The sequence below is a fragment of the Culex quinquefasciatus genome, chromosome 2 (assembly GCF_015732765.1).
Source record: "Culex quinquefasciatus strain JHB chromosome 2, VPISU_Cqui_1.0_pri_paternal, whole genome shotgun sequence".
In the NCBI taxonomy this organism is placed as follows: Eukaryota; Metazoa; Arthropoda; class Insecta; order Diptera; family Culicidae; genus Culex; species Culex quinquefasciatus.
The window spans coordinates 34,507,725-34,522,187 of record NC_051862.1 but is presented as its reverse complement, the minus strand read 5'-3'; the positions used below and the strand labels follow the sequence as shown (position 1 = coordinate 34,522,187).

The window sequence follows — 14,463 nt, the reverse complement described above, 5'->3', positions numbered from 1 at the left end:
GGGTAATCGATATATCCAATAAATTCAATGACTCGTATATGCAAAGTTGCATATGCGAGGCATAAGAGCGCCGGTTTAACTGTATTTCATAATTAGCTGCAAATTATTTTCGATATTTTTTGTCAGTTTGAAATATTTTCAGCACGACACTTTGATTTGTTTTTATTAACATACAAAATGAGCATGTTGCGTTCCAAGTAGAAGATGGTTATAATAGTTGATAATGTTTTAAAAACATTTACATAATTATTTTTGTTAAAAACTGATAGTGAGCTTTCTAATCACAATAAAAATATGTTTCGCAAACATCATGGTATCTCATAAATATCTTGAACCAAATAATAAATTAAACAAAAAATTGTCACACAGTGCACGCAATTCATTAAATAAATTTAAAACATAAAAATGGGAAGAAACCTGAATTACAAATATTGAACAATAAATAAGTTCGTAAATTATATTAATTTTTTTTATAACTCCGACTCCAGCTCCGACTCCGGGTTTATCAGAAATTTACGACTCCGGCTCCGACTCCAGCTTATACAATTCAGCCGACTCCGACTCCAGCTATTAGAGTTTTCACGACTCCGACTCCAGGTCCCCAAAAAGACCCGACTCCACCGACTCCACAGCCCTGCAATAAAGAATAAATATTTATGTACGAAAAAAATGTTCCGTAAAATTAAAAAAAAAAACAAAATTTAAAAACAGGACTGTTTAGGAAGCGTTCTTTTGATACCTAGCGCAGTTGGGCGGGAGAGAGGTTAAAGGTCGTGTCACGCTTAAATTTTTTTTTTTCAAATTTGTATGGAAATTTTGTTACAAGGGGGTGGGATGTGGTCCAAAAATCAAAATTTTTGCGTTACGTAATAAAAGAACGCTTCCTTACCGAGATTACATAAATAAGCTGTTTGTGATAAACAATAAAACATTAAATTTTCATCAGCAAATGCTTTTATTTTGGTTTTGAAGGTAAAGTTTTATTATTTTATTAAAATTATACAACTAAGTTTGCCATTTCCTACAAACTGGCGGGGCGATTAAGCAAAATTGGAGCTAAAATAAATAAGTTTGATTTAATATTGCGCGTGTTATTTCACAAGAACTCATTTTTTCAGCCTTACCGATTCTAATGGCAACGCACAGCGCTACGAACGCGAATAAATTTTGCTGCACTGCCTTTCTCACTTTGCGTTTCTCCTCGGCGGCATCGGTCGGAGGTAGGCCTTGCATGCGGAACATTTTGGTGCGAAAATTTGGTCGATTTTCTTTTAAAAGTATTAAAATGCAGCGATCGGAACAATTTTGGGCACTCACGATAAGAACAACTTTTTCACGCTGGAATAATAAATGTCACCGGTGACAGACGTAGCCAACGTGGTGCATTTAAGTATTTTTCTCTCAACTAATTTCACCACCGAGGTTTCGGAAAGACATTAGCAGCTTTTGTAAGGTTCTACCCAAAAACCCCGATGGTTTGACACCAACTGCTGTCAAACGAACGGAGTCACTTTTTAGTTTGACACCCCTTTTACACGGAGTTTACAAACACTACCAAACGTTTGTTTTGATAATGTTCGTGAGCGCCGAGTAAAATGTGACAGTTCGTCACTTTTCAGTTTGACTATGACCAACCAACGGAGTACAAACTAAAAAAGTGTCAAACGAAAAAGTGACCAACCACCGGAAGTTGAGTGTAGGACCGTTTTCTTTCAACCAGGAGCGCGAAGTATTTTTTTAAATTTAATTTAAAAATCCATTTTAAACCACGTGGACCTAGACGTGGACACTTTTTTGGGAATCTGTTACCCCCGTCCCCCTCGTAGGCAATTGGGTACTAAAGCCCTATGCCAATTTTTATGTACAACGGTAAAAATCACGATTAAAAACCATTTCTGATCACTTTTTTTCATTTTAATGCAAAATTTTTTTTTGACAGGACAACATTTTTTCTATGGATCAACTATGGTCCTCTTGGAACGAGTTGTCTAGTAGGAGCTTTTCTGTCAAGAAGGACCGCGAGGTTAATTTTTCAAAATTGATTTAAAAATCTATTTTAAACTTTTTGTGGTCGTACAAAGGGTCATTGTACTCAGAAAAATAAGCTTTATCGCTGTAAACAATAATATCAGCAATCTAAGCTTCATTTTAGGACAAAATTGTTTATACAAAAAAAAAACTTTTTTGTACGGATCGTGGACAATCGCCATACCACCCCCCTTCTAAAGTGGTTTATGGATGGTCCGATGTAAACATTGGCGAGAAGCGAGAGAGAGAAAGAGAGCTAGTGAAGTGAGGATAGAGAGAAAAATCGGTTGACAGATTGTTCGCTAGAAGCAAAAACGCCAAACAAGAAGAAGCAGCTGCGGTCAAAAGTGGTTCGGCGTGGCACGTCAGTTCGTCAATGCTTTAATTCTGGAGTTTTTTTTTAAAGGTTCAATTAACCAAATTTCCAATTATTTGCTTTTTGGGTGTTTTGAAACCGCTTGGAGTCAGGGGTATTAAAAAACACCCAAAAACTGAAAATTTCGTTCATTCTCTTCAAAAAAAAAAAAAATCCAGAATTGTTTTCAAATGAACGGGACCCACTTTTTAGTTTGACACCCTATAGAGATATCCACGCGTGAGAGTGTGTTAGTTTGTTACGAAATTTTTTACACGCAGGCATAGGCAAATCGAGTAGAATAGAGATATCCACGCGCGAGAGTGTGTTAGTTTGTTACAAAATTTACACGCAGACATAGGCAAATCGAGTAGAATGATTCGTCTGTCAAAATCAGCTGTGTCCTTTGTTCTACCACGAGCACGTGGAAAACAGCTGGTTTTTACAGGTGATTTGGCTACTCGATTTGCCTATGTCTGCGTGAAAATAGTGTAAACAAAATCAGCTGCTTGGAATTCAGCCAATCACAATCGATCAAAACCAAAACAATACTTCAAATACAAATACTAACACAGCATGATGGTGTGCGTGAGAGAAACCGTGGAGATCTCTATGATTCGTCTGTCAAGATCAGCTGTGTCCTTTGTTCTACCACGAGCACGTGGTAAACAGCTGGTTTTTACAGACGATTGATCTACTCGATTTGCCTATGTCTGCGTAAAAAAGTTGTAAACAAAATCAGCTTCTTGGAATTCAGCCAATCACAATCGTTCAAAACCAAAACAATATTTCAAATACAAATACTAACACAGAATGATGGTGTGCGTGAGAGAAACCGTGGAGATCTCTATTTACATAGAGCTCACACTTTCTACCAATCGTTCAGTTTGATAGTATATACATATGTGTGAGTCCCGTGTAAAAAGTGACAGTTCGTCAATAGAGTTATCTACATGCGCATGTATTGCGTGTACGTACACAAAAAAAGATTGAGGTTAAATTTTGTACCCGCCAGCAAAACAAATGGCATGTTAGTTTGCGTGAGATCGGTCTTAGATAACTCTATTTTAAGCTTGACTTTGTCAAACCAACGGGGTACAAACTCAAAAAATGTCAAACGAAAAGTGATCAACCACCGATAGTAAAGTTTTCGCAGGAATGCCAAAAATAATTTCATCCTGCCTAAACTTCGTACAGTTCGTCAACAATTTGACGCAAGACTTCAACAGTAAAACTATTTTATAAATCAAACGTCTTTTAATCTGTGGCATATTTGCATGAATGAAGCCTGTGAAACCATACAACAATTGCGCAATTTGACAGTGCCAATGATGTCAAATTTTAGGTATGGCGAAAAGCGTTATTTTGGTTTTAATAAAATCAATTAAAAATGCAATAATTTATTTAAATTGGACTCAAAAAACTGTTTTTGGACCTCTGTTTACAGATTTTTTAACGAAATGCTGTAAAATTACAATCTAAAGTTTTATTATCAAATAGTTATTGCCTCACCTTTTTTCCACCCTGCTGCTGGTTGTCAAAATCTGTGTACTCTCCTTCCTCGTTCGTCGGTGGTGGTGTTGAGAACAAAAATCGCTGTCCGAATTCGGTCGAAATTTGCAGTTGAAAACGGGTTTCCCCCTGGCCAAATCGTCACCGGACCGTCATCCCGGGGCCGGAAGTGTCCACGTTCGCGTTCAAGTGAAGCCAAGTGTCCCCGCGCGAGTTCAGTTACAGAAATTACCCTCCAGTGTTCAACGCGATTTCGAGAAAAGACCATCCGCAGCAAATTTCGACGTGCGCCTGTGTGTGTGTGTGTGGCGTGAGGCAACGGGGTTGCTTTGGTGGTGTGAGTGTGTTTGGGGCCAGGCCAGTGTTTTTCTGTTTTGACTTTTTCGACGTGCGGATTTTGAGTCGATTACGGAAGAGTCGTCGCAGGTTCGAGAGGGTTGCTTGCTGCTGCTGTTGCCTGAATATTGTGCAAATAAATAAGGGGGTGATCTGTCCTCAGTGACTCTGATTTGGTGTGTGATTAAATCGACCCTCAAACGACTGAATGCTGCTGGTGGTGGACAGGTGTATCCGGGTGCAGGTGAGTAAAATTAGTTTTAAAGCGATTTGAAAATAGTTTACTCGAAATCACTTCCTACAACACCATGATTATGACAGTCTTCCACAGTGAAGACAGTTTATAGAATAAAGGAAAAGCTTTTACAACATAATCCATTTTAATTTTAACAAAAACTGCCGAATGATTTAGGGATCTTTCAATCAAAATCTCTGTTTGGCTTAAAAAATGTGTTTGCTAGTGGCAGACGAATGGCATACAGGACAAAGGATTCATTTGCGTCACAGCAAAACTTGTTTGACCTTTGTATTGGTTCTGTGCTTATATTTTTAGTTTATTTTTTCAAATTTGGGTTAATGATTGTGATATTCATAAAATAGGTGACTTATGATTCATGAAATTTATATTAATTTTTTTTGAAAATTGTTGGCATTGATAATTCTACACTACACTTAGACACTTTTTCATTATTATTAGCTTATGACAAAGAAAGTGGAAAATGTAAATTTTAAATACCCATAAAAACAAAAAAAAAAACCTTATTTGCGAAATTTCAAATCTCTGAATTGCAAATGTATAAATGTATAAATGATATTGACAGCTATTTGGGTGATAGCCTTTAGAACATTTTTTCCAGGAGTCTAATCTTAAAAGTTTCCTAAATCAATTAAAGCAGTGGCCTTTTTTTTTAAAAAAAACTTTCTGAAATTCACGAAAAAAAATTAAACATTGGCAACCACTTGCAAAAAAATGAAAAAAAATCCTGCTTTCTAATTTAATGTGGATTAAACTCGAAAAACTAAAATTTCAGTGAAGCACTTATCGATTCCAATTCCGATTTTACATAATAAATGACGTTGAATTTTGTTTCGGTCATGTTTTATACGTTTTCTAAAAAACATGACTTTTTTTGGCAGCACTGCCAAATGAATTTTGTTTACAGTCGTCTCACATATTCGGAACAATTCGTGCTTGCCTATTTCATTAGCGCACATAACTTTTTTGGACAGAGTGTGTCCCTTTCACACCTTATGTGAACTGTTATCGAGTGAAAGGGATATACTATTGTTTACAAAAGTTATGTGCCCTTTTGAAATGTTAGGCTCTAATTCTGGATCAACGCGAGAAAAGGGCGAATAAGCATTTTGACAGCTTTGAAACATTCAAAAATGACCAAATAATACGGAGAATACTTCATTTCAACGTAGAACAATTTTTTTCATTTTTAACTTTAAATGTTTTGGGCTAAACATGTTTTTATATACCATTTTAGATCAGTGTCGTAATTTTCTTAATAAACAATGTATTTTCTATAAAAATAAATCATTTACCCATTAGTTTACCGATTCTCACCACGTTTTCAATTAGATTCTGTGTAAAAATTATAATGCATTGATGAAAAACTGTCAAATTAAAATTGAGATATCCAAAAAAAGACACCGATTGACATGGAGATATTTTCAGTAAATGTAGTTGAAACTTTCAGATGCTTTGCTTGGTTTCGCGCCAAAATGCGCCATTTTGAAAACAAAGCATGCGGCGCTGGGGCTTACTCCACAAGCTGATGACCACGAACCTAGCCAATTCCGTATCCATGGAAGCGTACGTGACGAGGATGGTTGCTACCGCAAATCAACTAGCTGGTGTTGGTTTCCCGATCGGCGAGGAGTGGCTCGGAATGCTGTTGCTAGCAGGCCTGCCTGAGTCCTACAAACCGATGGTTATGGCTCTGCAAAATTCCGGAGAGGCAATTACGGGTGATTTAATCAAGACCAAGTTGCTCCAGGAGGAACACGAGCCAGCGGAAAACGCCAGTGACCCAGCATTTGCGATCAGTAGACCAGGTAACAAACAAGATCACCATGGAAATCGGGCGAAGGGTCCGAAGTGTCACGCTTGCCAGAAGTATGGACACATCGCGCGGAACTGCCCCGAGAAAACGTCGTCTACGATGTCACCGGATAAAGAGAGAAGCAAGCCGGGACGTGCCTTCGGTGCTGTGCTGACGACGGGGAACGAGAGCAAACCTGAAGATTGGTTCTTCGATTCCGGAGCCAGTCGTCATTTGACCAGAACGAAATCGTTGCTGCACAATGTTCAGCGGACAAACGGTAAGATGGTCGCTGCCAACAAGGAAGGAATGCAGGTCGTCGCGAAGGGCACTGCTGTGATCAACACGACCTGTGGAGAAGAAATCAACGTTACCGATGTGCAGCTGATACCAGGACTGGCAGCCAACCTACTGTCCGTGAGTAAGATCGTCGATAAAGGATACACTGTAGTTTTCCGACGCAACGGTTGCGAGGTGCTAGACGAGGAAGGCATTTGTGTCGCGACCGGAAGTCGGTCGGATGGACTGTTCAAGCTGGAGCAGGAAAAGCTCAGGGTGCTCACGTGTCGCAGCAGACAACGGAGGCGCAGAAGAGCGCGTAACGGGTCACCAAGTACAGTCGTGAAGTTGGACTATGAAGATGGAACGAAGGAGGTCGACGAGGTATCCGTTGTAAGTTCGAACGAGGATGCTGAAGACTCCGTGACACTTCCTGCGCTCCCGCCGCGAACCCCTTTTAACCCACCCGTGTCACCGGCGTGGTTGCGCAGCGGTAGGGAGCGCGTATCTTCAGGCAAGTACAATGAATTCGCTAACATGTGCAGTGGTCAGCGTTCCCCACGTGTTTCAGGAGGCCAGAAGTCGGACGGACCGTCCACTCCAGTTGTTCTGCGTGTGACGTCGTCGAGTCGAAGACCGGTGGATGGTAGTTTCCAGTACCCGACGCACGACGACCCGAACGTGCACAAGGCCGCACTGACTCAGGACATCTCCAACGGCTGGAGACGTGCCATGCAGGAGGAGTACAACGCTCACAGGACCTGGGAGATGACCAACCTGCAAGGCGGAGTCTATGGCCCTGTCCTTGGCTGCGGTAGCCCTGGCGTGTATCGACATCCAACCTCGTTTTATGAGGGGCACGTTGGAATGTGTCGATGTCGATGTGATCTACATCAAGGCTAAGTTGCAGATAGCTGATGGATTGGTCGAGCCGTTGAAGAAACAGGAGGTCGATCTACATCATGCTGTCTTAGATTTAAGTGATCGCTGTTTGAGGAGGAGTACTGAAGATCGAAGCAATCTGCGACCACTAATCAGTTTTTATGTTCATTAGCAATTAAACCTTTTCCCCACGAAGACGTGTTTTTTTCACTCAGCGTAACCACTCCCATTAGATATCGACTTTTGAAAATGGTGGGCTGTTTGGGTGAGACTTAGAAAACATCAATTTTCCTGTTTTTAAACCTTTGCATTCCAATATCTCAGCAACTAAGGGTCGTATCAACAAAGTTCCCCTGGGCCTTGTAAAGTCAAGGGGCATGATTTGATCCTAGTGCATTAGTTAATATTTGGGTATACATTATTTTTATAAGCACTATGGACACCACTTCATGCTACGAGAACTCGCTTTGTCGCAGCCCCAGGGCTTAAGCGTTGACCGATAAGCTGTCTTCGTGAACTAGATAGTTCTCCGATAGTGAAAATATCACAATCGCACAAGACACCGCTGCTTCTGTGACTTTTTCACTATCACAATGTGGGTTTTAGGTTGGGACTTCAGGATAGTACAATTGATTTGTTGCATAGCATTAGCATTTAAAATAAATCTGTATGCTTTCCAAATCTATTTGATGATAAATTTAGTTGCAATTGTTAAGTTAGAGTAATGCTGTCAATAAACTTTGATTGTTGTAGAATACTAGGCATTCTTTTATGTCAAATTGTTTATAGAGTCTCGATCAATCAATAATGTTATGATATCGGACAAAATTCGTTGATCTGTTGAACTAACGGTTTTCGGATTATGGTTGTATCGACCATTGTTGCGAATCGAGGAACTACGGATCTTTTGACGTAAATTGTCATTTCTTTTTCAAATCGCGATTTCTATCCTATTTGTTTATCAGTTCATAATTTTCTATTGTTTTTCATAGAAGTAGTACTAAGGTTTACTTTTGAACATTAAGTTTAGAGGATTTTAGATTATAGTTAAGATTTTCAATTTTAAGTAGTTAGCAAATGAATACTTGGACTCGAATGAATAATTGAACATTTTGGACTTATGAATAACACACAACTGTGCATTTATTCTAGAGTCAGATCCATACAGCGTCAGTGTTTATTTGGTCGAAGTGTACTAATTCATTGGCAGATCTGATTCTAGTTGTAATGTACGACAAGACTACTTACGGACGTGACAGGACGAGGGCCCAGTTTAGAGGTTTCAACATCAACGATGTGCGGCTGGACCACCCTCCCAAAAAAAAAAAAAAAAAACTAAGGGTCGTATCAACAAAGTTCAAAAAAGCAAAATATAGAGAATTTTGTCAGATTTTCAAAAATATTTTTTTCATGAGTTGGCAAACATGGACACTAATTAAAAAAAAAAAAAATAACTGCAACTATTTTCAAAAAAGTTACCCAAAATGGCTATAACTTGAAAGCGGTGCACTTTATCAAAATTTCACTGAAGTACTTTTTGATTGCAAATTCAATATTACATCGAAAAATAAAGTGGAAAATTTTTTGCGACCATTGCGATTTTTTGTTTTTTTTTTTTTTTTTTTTTTTGCAAATCAAGTTTTAGTAACAAAAAGTGATATTAAAAATCACCAGAATTTTTTTTATCCTGCATCATTTTTTTCAGTGTAGTCCATATCCATACCTACAACTTTGCCGAAGACACCAAATCGATAAAAAAATTCCTTCAAAAGATACTGATTTTTGAATTTTCACATATCATTTTTGTATGGACAGCTGCCAAATTTGTATGGAAAGTTATATGGACAAACTAATGATGTGAAATGGCTTCTTTTGGCATACCGAAGGCACCAAAAAAGTGGATATTGACTGCTATTTGGGTGATAGTCTTTAGAACATTTTTTCCAAACTTCTTCAAAGTTTCCTTAATCAATTAAAGCAATGACATTTTTTTTTAATTTTCTGAACTTCACGAAAAAAAATTAGACGTTGGAAACCACCTGCAAAAAATCGGAAAAAATGCTGCATTCTAATTTTATGTGGATTAAACTCGAAAAACTAAAATTTCTGTAATGCACTTATTGATTCCAAATCCGATTTTACATAATAAATGATGTTAAATTTTCTTTCGGCCTTGTTTCATACGTTTTCTAAAAAACATGACCTTTCTTTTGAAAATATATTCGTAACAAAACTGGATCAACACAAGTAAATGGGCGGATAAGCATTTTGACAGCTTTCAAACATTCAAAAATGACCAAATAATACGGAAAATACTTCATTTCAATATAGAACAATAACAATAACAATTATTGTTTTCAATTTTAACTTTGAATGTTTTTGACTAAACATGTTTTTATATATCATTTTAGATCAGTGTCGTAATTTTCTTAATAAACAATGTATTTTCTATAAACATAAACCAATTTACCCATCAGTTTGCCGATTCTCACCACGTTTTCAATTAAATTCCGTGTAAAAATTATAATACATTGATTGAAAATCGTCAAATTAAAATTGAGATATCTAAAAAAAGACACCGATTGACATGGAGATATTTTCAGGAAGTGTAGTTGAAACTTTCAGATGCTTTGCTCGGTTTCGCGCCAAAATGCGCCATTTTGAAAACAAAGCAACTTGAAAATAAGCTCATACATCTTTGCTGAAGACACCAAGGCCCTAAAACGTCATTCGACAAAGTTAGTTCAAAAATATCAAACCATCCACATTAACGACCCCCGGGTCTTTTGTGGTCTCTATTGCAAGTTTACTTCCTCATCCGATGGAAGGTTGCAGCAGATGGGAATCGAACCCAGAATCATCCGCTTACAAAGCGGACAGCGTAACCATTCGGCCACGCACTGCCACTGTTACTGTTATTACCATAACAATCCAATAACAAAAAAATCATATCGACGAATCACAAATCTTGTTATAAATAACAAAAAATGTTATTGGCCTAGTATTTTCAAACATTAAAAATGTTATTCCCAAGTTATTTCCGTCTGCTCGGGTTTGTTTACACTTTGACATTGGCACAAATTAAAAGCAAATCACGCTCATCAAGAAAATATCGGAAGGAAACATGGCTCATGGCCTTCCTCTCTCGCGCACGAAAGATCGGTAAAAACGAAACGACACCGATAACACTACCACACTTGCAGGTAATACGTCACACGTCGAAAAATGACATGTCATTCCTTTTCGCAGATGAAAAATGTTTGTAAAAAACAAAATAAATAAATTCACAAAATATCTTCGACTGATTGATTTTCTTTGAAAGGTTCGGGAGCGATTCACTTTTGCTTGTTTCGCCTCCTCTCTCTTTCGCGATTGACAAAAGTTCGTAAGCGATAAAGTTTTCTTTTGGGCTTGTTCCATCCCAAATGATTGGGAGATCGAAGTAGCCATGGGAGAGTTTGGACGTCAATTTTTTTCGGTGTCGTAAGTTTGACGTTTTCTCCGGTTTTTTTAAAGTTATTTCTCGCTTCTTTTGGCAAATTTTTACAAAATTCCACGACGGTTTCGGATTTGTTCTTCGGATGACTTTATTCTGCAAGTGAATCTTTATGTGGCTGAAGACAAATGTGAAGTTCTCCGTGAATTTTATCGTATGGCGGAGCGGTGAAGATTCCCTTGCGGCAAAGTCTGAAGCTGTTTGCAACCTGCTGAGCCTTTCCCTTCACTTAAACAGCCCCTAAATGGAAGCAGATTCGATTCGATTTGGTTCGTCGACGGAAAACTTTCAAGAACCTAGACGAGGTAACGATCGTCACGCCGTCAGGCTGTGTCCAATTCCGGTTGCAGGAAAATGAAGATTGAAGCTGCTTATTTAAAATATCCAGATTTTGGTGAGATCTTTCCATAGTGTTTTGCTGATTTTTTTACATACATACCATACCAATATAAATCATATACTATTGATAAAATAAAATATCTTTCCTACCACTTCTCCATCTTCCATTTTCCCTATCCCCATTTCTCCATTTCCAGGAACCCCCCTTTAAATATAATTATTTGCTAAATTTACACTTACACACCCAGCCACAACTATTTCGGAGCGTTTGTTACGGTATGTCCACGCATCCTTCCTCCCCTGTAGATTCTGTGAAATGTGATCCGTTCAAAGAATCCTCTTTGCGGTAAACACAACGCAGTAGGGCTGGCCGCTTTATTTTTTGCAATTCATTTTCGGGAGTTCTCGGATGTACTGCAATTACTAATATTGACAAGAAAAGTGCTTGGGGCGTTATCACAATACTTTCCAGCGTGATTTCATAGGACTGGCTGCTTTTGTGTTAGATTATATTAGATTAGAGCTTGTTCCATCCCAAAAGAAAACAATAAATTTTACGTTGAGTAAGAGTCCCACTCTTGTTTAAATCCAATGTTTCGCAATACTGGAAAATTTAATATGGAGATGAAATGTTACCAAATAAATACATAGATATTATCTAGAGTGCGCAAGGATCTCTACGTGGAGTAGATGTTTGTAGATACTTTGTTAGTAGATGTTAGTAGGAAGGTAGATCACTTAAATAGCCCGAAAGGAGCAGTTTGAGAAATGGCAAACAAATTTCAAAAAAAAGTTTCCAGCTAGAAGCTACAACTAAAATAGCCAAACTAATAATCTCCCCACATTTCCTTTACAGGAAGCCGTCGTTTAACCCATCACACTGCCCAAACTTCCTCCGAAAGGACCTCCAAAGCTCGCGAGCGCGGATCCAGCAACTCCTTCGAACCAATTCCGGCCCAAATCATTTTCCGGAGAGGGAGCGATTTTTCCCACCCAGAGAGAGAGAGAGAGAGAGGCCTGAGCTGCGACGGTGGCGTGACACATCCGCGTCGACCGTGTGTGTGAGCGAGCGTGAAAATTCGAATGTGTAACATCGAAACAGAAGCTGACGGAAGGAAATTCGTGTGGTCCCTTCTCACAGACAGGTTACAGATTTTGAGGAGCCCTTTGTGCAGGCAGAGTTCGCGCCGAGTGTGTCATAAGTGCGCTGCTCTATTTTTAAGAGCAAATCTGTGAAGAAAGGTCGAGACCGCTTTGGCAATATCGGAAAGACGGAAAGAAAGAGTCACTCGGAATTCACTCTTCTTTTGTGACGTGAGCAGAAGTAGCAAAACAATTCGGGGGTGTTTTTCACTACAGTGGTAACTGAGTGTGTGTGTGTGCGCGGGCTGAGACTTTTCCTTCAACCCCCTTGAAGTTCGTCCTTGCGTTGGAACACCGCACCAGGCTTTTTACCACCCTCCCGGATTAGTGCGGCGATGAGTGTGTGAAAGTTTGAAGGATCGAAACTAGGCTAAGGCAGAACCAACCAGCCGAGGGTGGTCGTCGGTCATCACCGGAGAGAATAAAAAGAGAGGCCTCCGACGGAAAACACACACGGCACCGCGCCGCAGTGAAACGTCAAAAGGAGCCAAGAGGAAAAAATCAATGATTCAGAACCAGTTGGTGGCGAGTGTCCGGTGCTGCAGCTGCTGCTGGAAACTCACCAGAATCTCCCGAGGAATCTCCCGCTGCTGCTAGGGAAAAAGCGCAAAATCACCATCCGTACGCGAAAGCGAAACAAGTGTCTTGGTGTGTTGGTTTCGAAAAAAAAAACAGTTCTTCTTTTCTCGGACAGAACTCCCGCACTAGTTTTGTTACACATCCCTCGAAGTAATTGCAAAGTGAGAGATTGTTAAGCCCCCTCCCACCCCGCTGAATCTCAGGTCAGTTTCCCCCGTAGAAAATTAAAGGAAAATTCACCAGAAAAGTGTGTGTTTAGTATTATATAAGTGAATCTGCTGCTGCTGGTGTCTCCGAGGGCAGTCAGCCAGGTGTGTGTGTGTGTGAATGTGTGTCTCTGCCAAGTAACGAGCACGCGAGCAAAGAGAATCCAGCGACAGCAAACGCCGTCGTCGAAACGTGCCGTCACTTTTTTTTTGCTGACCCCGCGGAGAACTAGAGAAAAGCCGTCAAACTGGAGCGACTTCCAGAATATCTGCGCGACACCGTGGACTGGTTTATGGGGTAAGTTTGAAGCATCCTTAAAATACCGCAAAAAAAAAGGAAATCACGACTCGACGTCGTCGTGTTGTGTAATTTGTTGTCTTACTTTTGGGGCGCATGAATGGGGGGAAAACAAAACCAGCTACTTTTTCCATCGCGCAAACGAGTTTTCCTCCCCCTTGGCATTGTCCGTGCACCCCGCATCGGCCTGTCATCGGCTGATCGGCTGGTGCGATGTTGTTGTTGTGAGCTGGTGCGGCAGAGTTGCCAAAATGTTGGTTTGGATTGTTAGATTTAAGGATTTTTGTCTGAGGTAAGACTCTGACAAATTTGTCAGAATCTCTGCCAATGGATGCCAGAAGACGATGTTCTTACATCCATTATGACGTCGGTTATATCAAATTTGCAATTGATAATTTTTTTCAGTGAAAAAAAAAATTTAGGTCCCTAATCACTTTTGAGCTTTTTGGGGTCATATTAAGATAACCATATAATCCCATAGAATCCCAAAATATGAACATAAATAGACATTTCGAAACTTTGGCTCAATTCAGAGAGCAGATTCGGCGGGCAAAATTACATGGAAAACAAATATCGTCAACTGGGGCGAATTGGGACTAAAGTTTGAATAGGGGCAGCAGTTTTTAGTGCACTTCAATGCTTAAAATTTAGAAAAAAGATGTATTGGTGCATAAAATTTGGCTTGCGCTTTTACGAAATATCCTGCTCGTTCCAAATGCAAACATCAACTGACGTGAGCAGGATAGGCTCTTTATTGACAATTTGACATTTTCCCATTTACATTGTTTTGCTTGATATGTGGGTTTTAAAATTGCGTATGTTTACCAAAATGGCTTTTGACCCTTAAGCAGAAAATATTTTATTCAAAAAAAAAAGAAAGAAAATAATTGTTTTTTAGAGCTCCACTTTTCTCTTGAACTTAACCCTGAAATACCATGCCAAAAACATTTTTCTAAGAT

The 14,463-nt window shown here is 39.3% G+C and overlaps 1 protein-coding gene across 1 annotated transcript in view; it reads left to right on the top strand.

Annotated features, from left to right (window-relative positions):
• The first annotated feature begins 3,926 nt into the window (after nt 1–3,926).
• LOC6034176 (MOB kinase activator-like 2) overlaps nt 3,927–14,463 on the top strand; it is a 259,873-nt gene continuing 249,336 nt past the window's right edge. Inside the window, exons 1-2 of the mRNA XM_038257129.1 lie at nt 3,927–4,475; nt 12,135–13,504. Of these exons, the coding sequence (XP_038113057.1) occupies nt 13,500–13,504 (5 nt within the window). The 5' untranslated portion in view covers nt 3,927–4,475; nt 12,135–13,499. The remainder of the gene's footprint in view (nt 4,476–12,134; nt 13,505–14,463) is intronic.